This window comes from Carcharodon carcharias, chromosome 10 (assembly GCF_017639515.1).
Source record: "Carcharodon carcharias isolate sCarCar2 chromosome 10, sCarCar2.pri, whole genome shotgun sequence".
Lineage (NCBI taxonomy): Eukaryota > Metazoa > Chordata > Chondrichthyes > Lamniformes > Lamnidae > Carcharodon > Carcharodon carcharias.
In genome coordinates, this window is record NC_054476.1 from 126,184,625 (window position 1) to 126,197,930 (window position 13,306).

General features: G+C 45.1%; 1 protein-coding gene across 8 annotated transcripts in view; it reads left to right on the top strand.

Moving 5' to 3' along the window:
• LOC121283223 (RIMS-binding protein 2) overlaps nt 1-13,306 on the top strand; it is a 340,915-nt gene that overhangs the window by 266,504 nt on the left and 61,105 nt on the right. For all 8 annotated transcript variants that reach the window (XM_041197524.1, XM_041197521.1, XM_041197525.1 and 5 more), the window contains 3 exons: nt 3,216-3,325; nt 4,095-4,204; nt 10,066-10,938. In XM_041197524.1, the coding sequence (XP_041053458.1) occupies nt 3,216-3,325; nt 4,095-4,204; nt 10,066-10,938 (1,093 nt within the window). The remainder of the gene's footprint in view (nt 1-3,215; nt 3,326-4,094; nt 4,205-10,065; nt 10,939-13,306) is intronic.

Here is a 13,306-nt window from a genome sequence, read left to right on the forward strand (position 1 = left end):
ATAGGGTTGGTTTATTTTACACACATGTGCGCACAAAACGCGGGAACGCGGGAAAGGGGTTTCGCAATGTCCGATCCTTTTTGCATTCAATCAATAAAAGAGGGATAAGGGAAAGAAAGAGATTCAGGGCAGAGACCATGATAAAATAAAAATTTTGGTTTTGCATGAGTCCAGAGTCCAGAATCTTTCAGAGTTCCACTGACTGAAAAACCGTGGTGTAAGATTCGTTTTTCCAGTGCCATTGATGTCCCTAGATGTAGTAGGCACGCAGAGATTGAATCAGTTCTGTAGACGATAGTACAAATCTTCCCAGCTGAGTCAGGTAGATGGGGGCCAGTTGTCCGACCTGGCCAGAGCTTGTTTTTGTGTGGTCTTCTGGTCAGATGTTAAACAGCAGACTGAAGATGGAATCCGAAAGCTGTATAATTAAAGCAATTCAAACAGCTCACGTCTCAATCATGTGATAGGGTGGTTTCAGATTGAGCTATTCAGCTAACGAGGCTCTCCTGGTTAAAACCCATTGTGTTTTGAGCAAGTAACTGTAGAACCATTAGCACAACGATGGAGATGAGGAATCAGAAAAAGCTTTCCCTTTGTCCATAGCTGGCTGGTGCAGGCATCTCGTCCACTATACTTTGTGTTGGCGGGGCTGGAATGTTTATGCAATGCAAGGAGTGTTACATTCCCCAGGGGTTTGATGTGTTAACCTTTGTCCACTTTTAGACTGCTCAGAAATTTTCAGAGGTACCACCATGTGGTCAGCAGTGGTTATTTTATCAGTCTAGCCATTTCTCTATTCTAAAAGGAAAATAATAACTTTATAAAGTAGCCACGGTTATGTGTGTATATTTTCTTTCTTGTTTTCTGATCAAGACACCAGTGATTATGAATTCCTGAAAGAGACAAAACCATTACAGTTTCTCAGAAAGCTCATAAAAAATTTGTTCTTGATTCCATAAGAAAATAGAATATACTGGAGACCATGCTACATCTGGGAGATACTTAACTAATCTCCCGTTGCAGCACCCCCACTCCCTCCAGTAAACCCTGTGTTCTTAGAAAAATTGGACTATATGGGACCAGACAGACCTATAATCATCCCAAAGGTCACATACTTCCTACTCCACTTCCCATTAACCTTTAGTAACAAAAGTTATCTATCACAATGTTCAACACTTACACTAGCTATCTGTGCCAAAGAAGTTACACTTTAACTGTGTATTTACCACTTCCTATCTTGGGGCTGAATTTTCCCCTGTCGGGGGAGTTGTGCGGGAGTGAGCGTGAACCTGATCGGTGCCTCCGGGTCCATGCTGCCATTTTACGTGGGCGGGCCAATTAGGACTTGCCCAGCCTGATGCTTGCTCGGAAGCACTGTGTGCTCCCTGTGCGGGCAGGGGGATTCCCTGAGTTGGGGCCTGCACTCTTTTGCGCATGCACGCAAAAGAGTACAGAAATCTCCCTGAGGCACAGAGCTGCCTCAGGCAGATCAGTTTAAGGTTTTAAAATTTAAGTAGAGGAAAAAAAAACTTTTAAAACATGTCCCCTCATGTGACAGTTTCACATGAGCTGGGACATGTCAATGAATTTTTAAAATAATTTTTATTGAATTTTAAAACACTCCATGAACCCTCACCCACCCATGGATGTGTTTTCATGAAAAATGCGAAGGCCACCTGGGTTCTTCGCCTGCCTGCCAACCTTAAGGTTGGACGGGCAGCTCATTTAACTGTTGTAATTAGTTTTCAACAGGCCTTAATAGGCCTTTGACAGTTCGGCGGGTGCGCAGCCGAGTTGGCTGCGCATCTGCCAAACTGAAAATCTAAATGACGTGCGGTGACTTCGGGACACCCGCCCAACACACCGCATGTCATTTTACGCATTGGCAAGCGTGCTCTGCCCCCACTTGCCAACCGGAAAATTCTTCCCTTGAATCCATTTTTAAAAATGTATTCTGTCATTGGAGGTGGATGCCACTGGCTAGGCCAACATTTATCACAATCCCTAATTGCCCTTGAGAAAGCGGTGGTGAGCTGCCTTATTGAACCACTGCAGTCCATGTGGTTTAGGTGCACCCACAGTGCTGCTAGGGAGGGAATTCCAGGATTTTGACCCAGCATCAATGAAGGATTGGCGTTATGGTTCCACGTCAGGATGGCATGTGATTTGGAGGGGAACTTGCAGGTAATGGTTGTGCCATGCAGCTGCTGTCCTTGTCTTACTAGGTGGTAGAGGTCGTGTGTTCAGAATGTGGTGTCAAATGGGCACTGATGAGTTGCTGCAGTGCATCTTGTAGATGGTACACACTGCTACCAATATGCATCGATAGTGGAGGAAATGAATGTTTAAGGTGGTGAATGGGTGCCAATCAACTTGGCTGCTTTGTCCTGGATGGTGCCAAGCTCCTTGAGTGTTATTGGAGCTGCACTCATCCAAGCAAGTGGAGAAAATTCCCTCACACTCCTTGTGCCTTGTAGATGATGGATAGGCTTTGGGGGGTCAGGAAATGATTCACTTGCCACAGTATTCCCAGTCTCTGATCTGCTTTTGTGGCCACAGTATCTATGTTTGGTTCAGTTTAGTTTCTCATTAATGGTAACCCCCAGGTTATTGATAGTGGGGGATTCAGCGATAGTAATGTCATTGAATATCAAGGGGAGATAGTTAGATTCTCTCTTGTTGGAGATGGTCATTGCATGGCACTTGTGTGACACAACTATATTTATTTTGAATATCATTTAGGGATCCCTCCACCCAGTCACTGATAATGTAATTGTGGTTGTCTGGCTATGTGTTAGACTATGTAAGTTGGTTGACCCCACTTGAAGGAGTCACACATACAGCATCTGTAATATGATAACATTTTTACATTCGTGCACACTCAGGTCTATAAAACTACCGATTGTCCATAGTTTGTCAACCATTTTCTACCATGTTTGTTGACAATTTTGTGCCATCTTTTTTCTTTAAAATACCTTATGTCCACATTGAAACTGGAAACTACCTGTGTAAACTTGTCATGCTGCAACTGCACCAGCCACCCGTAATGGTGCTATATTGCCCCAGTTTCATAGTTTGGACTGTAGTAAAATGCTTCTGCTCCAACCAATTTTACTTTTGTATTTCCCAAAAGAAGTAGTTCTGCTCTTCAGCCTTCCTGCAAGCATTTGAAAGTTGCCTTACTGTGATTGATGCGACTTACCTATGAATTGCAGGTAGATACAGCCAGTGAAGTGGAGGAGTTGGACATTGACAATGTCTCATCCATTCCAGAGCCTGAGAGCAGAGTAACTGCAAAATTGAAGGTGTTCATCGCACGTTACAGGTAAAACCCTGTGATTCTTGTCCTCTTTCATTTCATGACCAGTGACTATGCCCTATAGGAATAAACATTAAACTAAGCCTGAACCTGATTATGTTACTTGGTCTGGGCGATACGGTATACAGTCTCATTCAATATCCACTATCCAGGTAAAAGTGTGAAAGGGAAAATTCACGATAGCCAGAATGTCATTATTCCCAACCATAATATGGAAGAAATAGACAGGAAAAGGGGCTGACAAACCAAATATATCTCAACGGGGCAAGATAGTAACACTGCTTTTGTTTTAGAATTGCAGTATTTCTAGAGTAGACATGGTTGCTAATCTTCACTGTTTGACTACATAGTGATGTTGGAGGAACTGGCAGTATTTCAGGACCTATATTCATTGCAAATGATCAGCCATCTTGTCAGTAGCAGGTCCCTGCTAGTTTGTCTTATTCCCCTGACCATAGAATGAAGGGAGTGCACCTGACTACATTTCTTAGCTATCTGTATGCCTGTGCAGGATTATTCAATTAATATTACAGATTATGCATTGAATGTATATCTCTGAATTCAGTGGAAGTCTGTGAAGGGAGTCTTTCTTCTCAGCAGATGGTCAGTGAAGTGATTGTGTTTATGAGGAGTTAATTTGTTGGGGGAATTTGTTTCTCAGGGTTGGTGCAGGGTCTGGCGCAGGGCACTTTGGCATGGTTTCTGGTATTATTCAGAGTCAGCCCTATGCTGTTGACTTCACTTCAGTTTTTTCTGAATCCTCTGTCTTTTCCAGTTACAATCCCTTTGATGGGCCCAATGAGAACCCAGAGGCAGAACTGCCACTAACAGCAGGAGAGTATATTTATGTGTATGGAGACATGGATGAAGATGGATTTTATGAAGGTTTGACTGACATAAATACAATAAGATTGCATTTTTCATCTTTCTTGTGATAAATTATGATTTTCTTGTGTGCTTCTGCTCATACCCCGATACCAAATTGGACTGCGCAGCATAGAAGCGATACACAAACAGTGATAAAGGTCTTTTCATAACTGACCTGCAGCTTTCAACAGCTGTCAAACCCCACACTTATCACTGTTGAAGTAGGCTTGGTGAGTTGTATATGGTGCACACTCTGCCACTGTGTGCCAGTGGTGGAGGGAGTGAATGTTTAAGGTGGCGAAAGGGGTGCCAATCAATCAGGTTGTCATGGAAAAGTAACTTTGATCAGTTCACTGTCCTTCCTTTATCACCGCTTTGATTGGTTACTGATTATACTGATTTTTTAGTTCAATTTGTTCCTAGCCAGAAAATCACTCGCCTGGACTGAAGGACAAACTGTTTCTGCTTCTGGATTTTATGGTGTCCTCCAACTTCGCCAGCATATTTCTGATTCTGCAACTGACTACATGCTTCCTGTATCCTCATTCCCATAACAATACCATGATCATTTCTCCAGTACTCTACCCTCAAATAGTTTCTGGTTTTCACTCACTGAACCTGTCTCTGAACTTGGACAAGAAGTTTGTTGATGATCCATGCTGACTCTACCCTATCTATGTCATCAGCATCCCATCTGATTTTAACTCTGAACTCTTTGTTATCTCCTATTTATTTCCTCTTTCCATTTCTTTCCTATTTCCTGTTTACTGTCAGGTCTTTAAGAATCCTAATTTTTATGTAACTTGTGCAGAACCATTTGCATATGCATTTTGGCTGCTGAACGTATGGCGGAATTTTGCGTGCCCCTGGCGAGCTTATTTCCCATGGTGGGACACAAAAAATAGGGTGGGCGTCCACCCCACCACCTACCCTCCCACCCCCGAGCTCACTCCACTAATAATGCTGCAATCAGCAGCCCACCCGCTATATTCAAATAAATAACCAAAGATCAATTAGGTTTGCCATCAAGCAATTGACCCTGATAATACGCTGCCCAAACCATAAAACGTTTGGTGTGGGCAGCCGGGGAAGCAAGCAGCCTGACCTTTTCACTGAAATGTTAAATGGACAGGAAGGAGGGTGGGGTTGGAGGGCAGGGTTGCTCTTCAAGGGCTGCCTTTGCTGATCATGTGGCAGCCCCCCTAAGATCAAAGCCACCTCTTCCTTCCTACCCTTAAACCCACACCCTCCCGCATCCCCCCTGCCTCTTTCACTAGCATACCCAAATACCTCCAGCCCAAGACCCCAGACTTACCTGCTGCATGATTCCATGGGCCTTGGTGTTCTTCCTCTTCTGCACTCCCAACAGCAGGCGCTGACACCTCCTGCCGCTGCCGGGACTGATGAAGCTAGTGGCCAATCAGATTGGATATTCTCCACAATGAGAGGTGGAAGGTCCACTTGGCCCTCATTAATCTGCCCTGCAGTGCTTTATGGCTGTAGAATGGGTCGGCATGGAGCATGTCGGCTCCATGCCAACACTGTTTCCGGGGTTAGGCTTTTGGTGGGGGTGTGTAATCCACCTTATCACTCTAATTCCCCTTTAGCTTCTTTTTTACTTCTTTTTATCCCTCCTGGATGCCTCTCTATGATCTTGTCTCCTTTCATTTCTCCCCTCTTTTACAGGTATGCTTGCCTTTCCAAATTCCCTACCCGAATTCTTCTGTACTCCACCAGCTTCCTGTTTTCACCTCAGTATCCCAGGCTTGACTTCCTCGAAGATAAGCCTGCAGCTTCCCTCTGTGCCTCTCTTGGAATTCTGCAAAGGGCTCATCGAGGCAGTCGACACTGGCTCATTGCAAGTGGCATCCCCAATTGCTCCATCCCACTCTCTCCTTCACCTTCTTGGCCAGTGTGCCCACTGGGGCTAATCTTACCAATCTCCTTCTTGTCCAACTCACCCTTCTCACCACTGACTCTGTGGCTGGAATTTTCCGCTTCCATTGGCGTTGGGCATGTCTGGTGGCATGAGCAGACAATGTGGGGAGAAAGCCAAAAATCAATTTTAAGCCATCATGAATCCAATTTGCAATCATCTGCTCCCCCTGTCTATGGTGGGCCACATTTCCTGCTGCTGCACGTCGGGAACCCGATTTCGGCACTTTAGCATCTCCCTGCTCGCCTGATTCATGCCCCCACACTGGATCATCTAGGCACGTCAGCCTGAATGCACGTCAACATGCTTCACAACTGTACATAAGCAACATGCACCTGGCGAGCTGCGCTTCGCTTGGGAATTTGAGGGTTGTGCACCTATCTGGCTTCGGGCAGCACTCGTGGTCATCAGTGCCAGGCTTTGCAGACAGCTCCACATCACTTTTTTGGGGGGGTAGCGGGGGTGTTACTAATGAGCAGGTCTCTACCTACCAGACCAGCCATAAGGCGGAGGTGGCTTTTCAATGGCTTCAGGACTTGCTTGGGGAAGGGGGCAAAGTAGCCTCAGGCAGGGAAGAGGCTGCATGGTGAGGGCTGTACTGGGGAAGGGGGGTATCCCAGGGTTTGTGTCGGGGCACATGTTGATCTGTGAAAGTGGCCTCTAGCTGGTGAGGGCTGAGGATACAGCCCCCAGCAGACATGAGTACAGATGGAGATGTGTGGGTGTGTGTGAGAGAGTGAGTGGTGATGTCCCTTGAGCTGGCAGTGAGTGAGATGCCAGTGAATGTGTGATGGCCTTGTGAGAGTGAGAGTTCAGAATGATGAGATAGTTACCTTACCCGGGCAGCACGGAAGAGATAATTCATTCATTTTCTGAACTGGATGGCCAACCTCTTGTGTGCAGCATTGGCACTGACCACCATTGCCACTGCCTCCTAAGCCAGAATGGTGAGATTGCTGGACCTCCTGTGACCAGAGTGGGCCTCCAAAAGGCATTCCATTGATGGTTCACTGAACTCTTCTTAGCTTTCGGGGCCATATCTTCACTGGAGCAGTCCTGGTTTGCAAGCAGAGAATTGTGTGCTTGGTTGATTAGTTTTGTTATGGCACCCGGAGTGAGAAAAAGGTGAGGTACCGGCGTGGCAAGGCGATTGAGAGGCCGCCTGCCAGCGAGATGGCATGGTTCCTATGGCTGCATAATTACTGAGGCAGGAAGTGGACAATATAATGCAAAAACCCGCTGTTGCAGCCAGCAGGTACAATGTTGTTTTTCACGCCTGCTACCGCATTTAGTGCAATTCTGGGATGATTCTGCGCTGTGACTCTGTCAGCCAATTAGCTTTCACCACCTCCCTACATATCTCTTTCCTAAATATCTGTTCATTTATGAACAAGGCCCTTGCCATTCATGAATTTATTGTGGATAATTGCAACAACATCATGGCCTTAACCAAAACCTGGCTGAGGAGCGATGACACTTTCCCTCTTCATGAAGCTTTCCCATCTGGCTATATATCTTCCACTACCAAGGCTATTGCAGTAACTTATCACCAGATCACACCTTGGCCTTACCCTTTACTCTTCTGGCACCTTCTCCTCCCTTGAGAATCTCACCTTGTTCCATCCTTCTCACCTGGTTTTCTACCAGCTTCCTAAGTACAATAAAAGTTTTCCCACCTGGACATCTTCACTACTTTCCTTCCTCAGCCTATACACTGAATGACTTCTCATCTTCACTGAATTCAACCTCCACCTCAACTCATCATGTTCTCTCTCCTTTGAGTTCACTGCCCTTTTATCATCCCTAAATCTCTCTATGTAAAAAGCCGGCATTTCTCACTAAGTTCTTCCATTAGCCTCATATTTTTGATTAACAAGGGAGTGAAATGTTATCGGGGGTAGGCAGGAATGTGCAATTGAGGTTATATTCAGATCAGCCATGATCTAATTGAATGACAGAGCAGGCTCAAGGGGTTGAGTGGCCTATTCCTGCTCCTAATTCATATGTTCTTATGTATATATATATACTCTTCATCAACCATATCTGCATAATTTAATAGGATGTTTAACCTTTGACAAGTAAGGTAAACAATTTGTCTATGTAAATTTAGGACAATTTTTTTTCTCGCTCTCTGATTCTTATTACCTGATGTTGTGAATGTTTATCTAACACTCTGATGAGAAATATCAGGCTTTATTTCTGTATTCCCTCAATGTCCTGACTGGTTAAACCACAGACCAGTTGACTTTCCAAAAATAATTGCCTTATCATAGCCCATGTCAAGTTTCATTTGTGCCTATTTTCATAGAATGTTCACAAAACAGCATATGTATCCCACTAGAGGCTACATTAATATTTATAAAATGGCTTACTCTAGCAATTTTACATGGAATGACAACTCTCTTTAGTGATCTCAATCTGTTGTCATCACCAAATTTAAAGCATGTAATACTTTTATAGTCTTTATCCTTGTGTCAATCCTTACAACTTAGTGAATCAAGGTAACGTTTTAACCAATCTGCCCTATATATGTTGAAGTACAAGCACTAAAGGAATCCATGACTAGTATAACCATCACAGGACTAAAACCCATTGTGACCAGAATAACTTGTTCGGATTCATTGTTGCCTTCACCTGCTTCTTCAGAATTCTCTTCGTCTTGCATTATTTCGACAACCCTACTGTTCCTCTTTAGGCAGTTTATTACACAATGATGCTTCAAATCACATCTGAAGCACCTATTAACTGTTCCTTTGGCATTCTTGGGATTTATTTATCCATTATTTTTGTTCCAATTTTGTCTTTTGCTGTAACGGACAGATCTGCTAAAGTCTTCTATCCTTTGTGTCATCACAGAATGCCTCACATATTCCATGAAGGCTGAAGGAAATGACTGTTTCCCCAGGAATTTTTTAGTGCAGCAGACATCTGATGGAATGGGGTCTCCTTTTCTGAGAACGGAATACAGTTAGAACTTGTAGCCTGTCAATATGAGACACCTTTTCACAATACAGTAATTTAAATGCTAGCACCAATCTAGGGAACCCTAGTCAAATATTGTCAATCTTTTATACAATCTGTTAAAGTCCATGATATATTTTTCTGTGAAATGACTATTTGTTTTCCGAAATTATTAAATTCTGACCATGCTTTATTTAACAGATTGTCTTTCTTGTAAATTCCACCTAAGAGCTCTCATAGAAGGTACAAACCTTCATTAATATCCAACTGATGGGCATCCATCTCACAAAATGATTTATTTGGATCTTACTCCTTCCTCTTTGGTATAGTTATGACCCATGTCCACACATCCATTTAATTCTTCCACTAAATATATGGTTCAGACTCCGAGAGCATCACAGGGTAATCAGACCATGACAATTTACACCTGCTTTCTGCCATTTTTGACAAAGGCTACTGTGGTTTTGGTTCTCTGTGTGAACATTTTTCATTGTTTCCAACCTTCCCTATCATCCTGTGCTACTATGCTGTGTTCCGGAAAACCAGGTGGTAAAGGATAGAACTAGTGCCAATATTCACACAGTTTTATAAGCATTTATTTACAGAGATACACAATACAACCATGCTAATCCTAACCCCCACCACTCACCTTCAGTGCGTTCCTTTTTGTAAGAGCACAAGTGAATCCCCAGTTGATGCCCACCACCTGCATATGTTTAAACACAGTCAAAATACAATTAACAATGGGAGGTGTGCAGTGTGTACATAGAGTGTCTGATAAATTTATGTTGCCTTTAGTAATTAAAGATTCAGCAGAGTAGGTTGATAGAACTTTGATATGAAGGTCCTTGCAATCTCAATGAGACTTTGTAAATCATTATCAAAAGGTAACTTCTCAGCCAGTTATTTGTGATTTTTTTTTGTGTTTCACTCTTGGGATTTTAACAGTTTGCACTAAAACATGTCCTGAATTAATTTTCAGGAGAGCTGATGGATGGGAGAAGAGGACTGGTTCCTTCAAACTTCATTGAACGTGTATCTGACGAGGATATGTTGACGTTTCATCCCCCAGAAATCAACGAGCTTTCTCACAGTTCATTCCAAGAGATCAGTTTTCACAGTGGCAGTGAGAAAAGCCTTCCACTGCGGAAGAACAGCATTGAAAAGCAAGAGACCTCCAGCCCCCATGAAGAGCTCAGTCTTCATGGTTCACAAATAAAGCTAGAGAGCCTTGTGAGCAATGGTTTTGATCTCGATGTAGAAGAGGTGGCCGAATATGATGAGGATGTGGTGCCTTACCCCAGGAAACTGAACTTGATCAAACAGCTTGCCAAAAGCATCATTGTTAGCTGGGAGTCCCCTCTGGTGCCAGGTGGTTGGGGTACAATATTCAGCTATAATATCTATGTGGATAAGGAGTTGCGGATGAATGTCAAGTTTGGTGCACAGACTAAAGCTGTAATAGAGCGACTAGACCTGAATGCTAAAGCTTACCGCATCTATGTGCAGAGTGTGACCGACAAAGGGAACTCTGATATAATATGTAGCAGCATGCTTGTGGGGAAAGATGTCTGCATTGCACCTATGCAGTTGAAAGTTCAGGCTATTACCGCAACCTCAGCGGACATTTCTTGGTTGCCAAGCAACAGTAATTACACCCATGTGATTTTCCTCAATGAGGAGGAGTACACGGTGGTGAAAGCTGGGAGCTACTCCTACTCCCTGATGAACCTGAGGCCTAATATGAAGTACAAGGTGAAAGTGGAGGCCAGACCACACCAAATACCATGGGAACTGCCACTGGACCGACGACAACTCAAATGTACATGTACTCAGTTCTCAACCTTACCAGGAGGTCAGTAACAGCAATTTATGGCTTTGGTGCAGAGAAACATACTCAGCCATGCCAGGTGTGGAGGGGACAAACACAGCAGGTTAGGGGGGGGTCGGTGGTGGTGGTGGAGGTTGAAAACAAGCAGGGGTTCAGAGATTGATGGTGTGATTGAAGAGGTAGGCTTTGAGGAGAGAGGTGGTGAGGTGAATGGGTGTTGGAGCAGACTTCTAGAGTTGTGATGGCTGAAGGGTCTGCCACCATTGGAGGGAAGGGATGATAGTCAATCAGAGTCACAAGAGTAAAGGGTTCTAGCTGGGGCATGGAAATAAGATGGAACAAAGACGTAGAGGGATTTTTAAACAAGAATTTTGAACTCAATGTGGAGATGGAGGGAGGTAATGAACCTTGGCCAGGCCAGAGGTGATAGGAGGGCAGACCATAGTATGGGATACAATGCAAGTAGCAGAGTTCTGGACCAGTTGTAGTTTGTACAGGGAGCTCGGGGTACAGGGAGCTCGGGAAGCAGTGAAAACAGCGTTAGGGAAGTAAAGGCTGCGAACAGCTGGAAAGGGGAGCACATGGTTGAGGTGATTATCCTTTAATGCTGGGCCTGGATGGGTTCAGCGGTTTGTATCATGTTTCACTGTTGAAACTTTCCAGGTCCACTGCATAGAAACACGGTGACATATTCAACATCCCATCTGAGCCAGTGCTGAGTATTAGCATTTAATCCTGAAATAAGGAACAGAATCTAATGAGATTCATGAAGGCAGGGCTGAGAGGCAAATTTAAAAGATCGCTGTTGAGTTGGTTCCCATCTCTGGGTGAGCTTGCTGGACACAGATGAACTACAGAAGCAGCTATCTGTCCTGCTGCGGCAGGTAGTCTGTTAGTGGTAATAAACTGGCCATTTGGGGCCAGATTGGGAAAGCTGGGATCTTACTGGCAGCAACTGGGTCCAACCTTGCGGATGAAGACCACAGCAGTCCTTGGAGGCAGCCACCTGGCAGCAGGCTGGGGGCGAGTGAAGCCCCTTTCATTTATCACTGCACTTCCTAACCCCTCTGCCCGCCTTCTCACAGCCACTTGTGCTATAGAGCTATAGCTGCGGCCACTGGCCAACCAGAAGGGGGTCGTCCTCCGCAGTGATAGCCTGGCAGCAGTGGCCATAAATAATTTTATTAATTTGATAATTCTTATCTTTCCTGCCTGCCACAGCAGCGCCCACATCACAGAGTGGCGTTACCTGTAGGACATTGCGGCAGGCCGTCCCATTCGGCCAACTGGATGCCTTTTCCACTTGGCATCCTTAATTGGACAGTGCTTCAAGAGGCCTCGTAAGTGGTAGGCGGCCATTTCTAAGAACCTGATCCTTGTAGTGTGATCGAAGTACATTGATCCACTTATTTATGGAAATCAGCACGTCATAGGAAAAGGTGGTAATTCTGACAAAAGATTGTAAAACCCACAAGAAAGTGCGTTTATGCTGTAAACTCTGTGGAGGTCAGATTGTCCGCCTTGCAAACGCTGTCAGCAGTAGAATATTGCATAACCCATAATTTCAATAAGTCCTTAGCCCATGCCCACCTTCACTGATGCTCACCCACCCCACCTGTCTCCTACCCACCCTTGCTGTCTTTCACCCTGTCCTACTCATGTACCCTAGTCTACACTTGCAATGTCCTCACCCTCACTCTCATTCCCTTACCCACAAGGTGGAATCGTCCCAGATTTGCACTAAATGCGGTAGCGGGCAGTCCTAAACCTGCTGCATTAATTATGCATTCCTGGGAAACACACTGGTTCCATGGCGGCTGGCTCTCATTTGCCTACCCGCTATCACCCACTGCTTCATCACGCCAGGCACCATATTTAAAGTCCAGCTGCGTGCTTCCACCCACGACTGCTGCAAAGAAGACATGGCCTTACTCTCTCCCCTCTCCGCACTCCTTCCTCCCACTAGCCTCCCTCCCCTCTCCAAGCTCCTTCCTCCCATTGGACTCTCTCCTAACTCCTTCCTCCCCTGGACTCCTTCCCCTCTCCGCACTCTTTCCCCCTACAAACTCCTTCCCTTGCACCTTCCACCCCCCCTTACACCTACCCCATTGTCCCCTCCTCCCCCCCATACTCCGTCCCCCCAATCCACCCTTCTGACACATTCATTTCCCCCCCTCCCAACCTCAATCCCCTGATACCTTAATTTCCCCCCTCTCAGCACCTCTTCCTCTCCCTTTTGACCCTAGACCTTCTTCTCCCAACCCCTCGACCATCATCCATTGTGAGCATCAATGGTGACTTTCCAACTTCTGTGAACTGCTTCACAGCAGAGCCATGTCCACAAGAATCCACCTATCATGCCATGGACGTTCCTCCAGGGTCCCATTGCTGT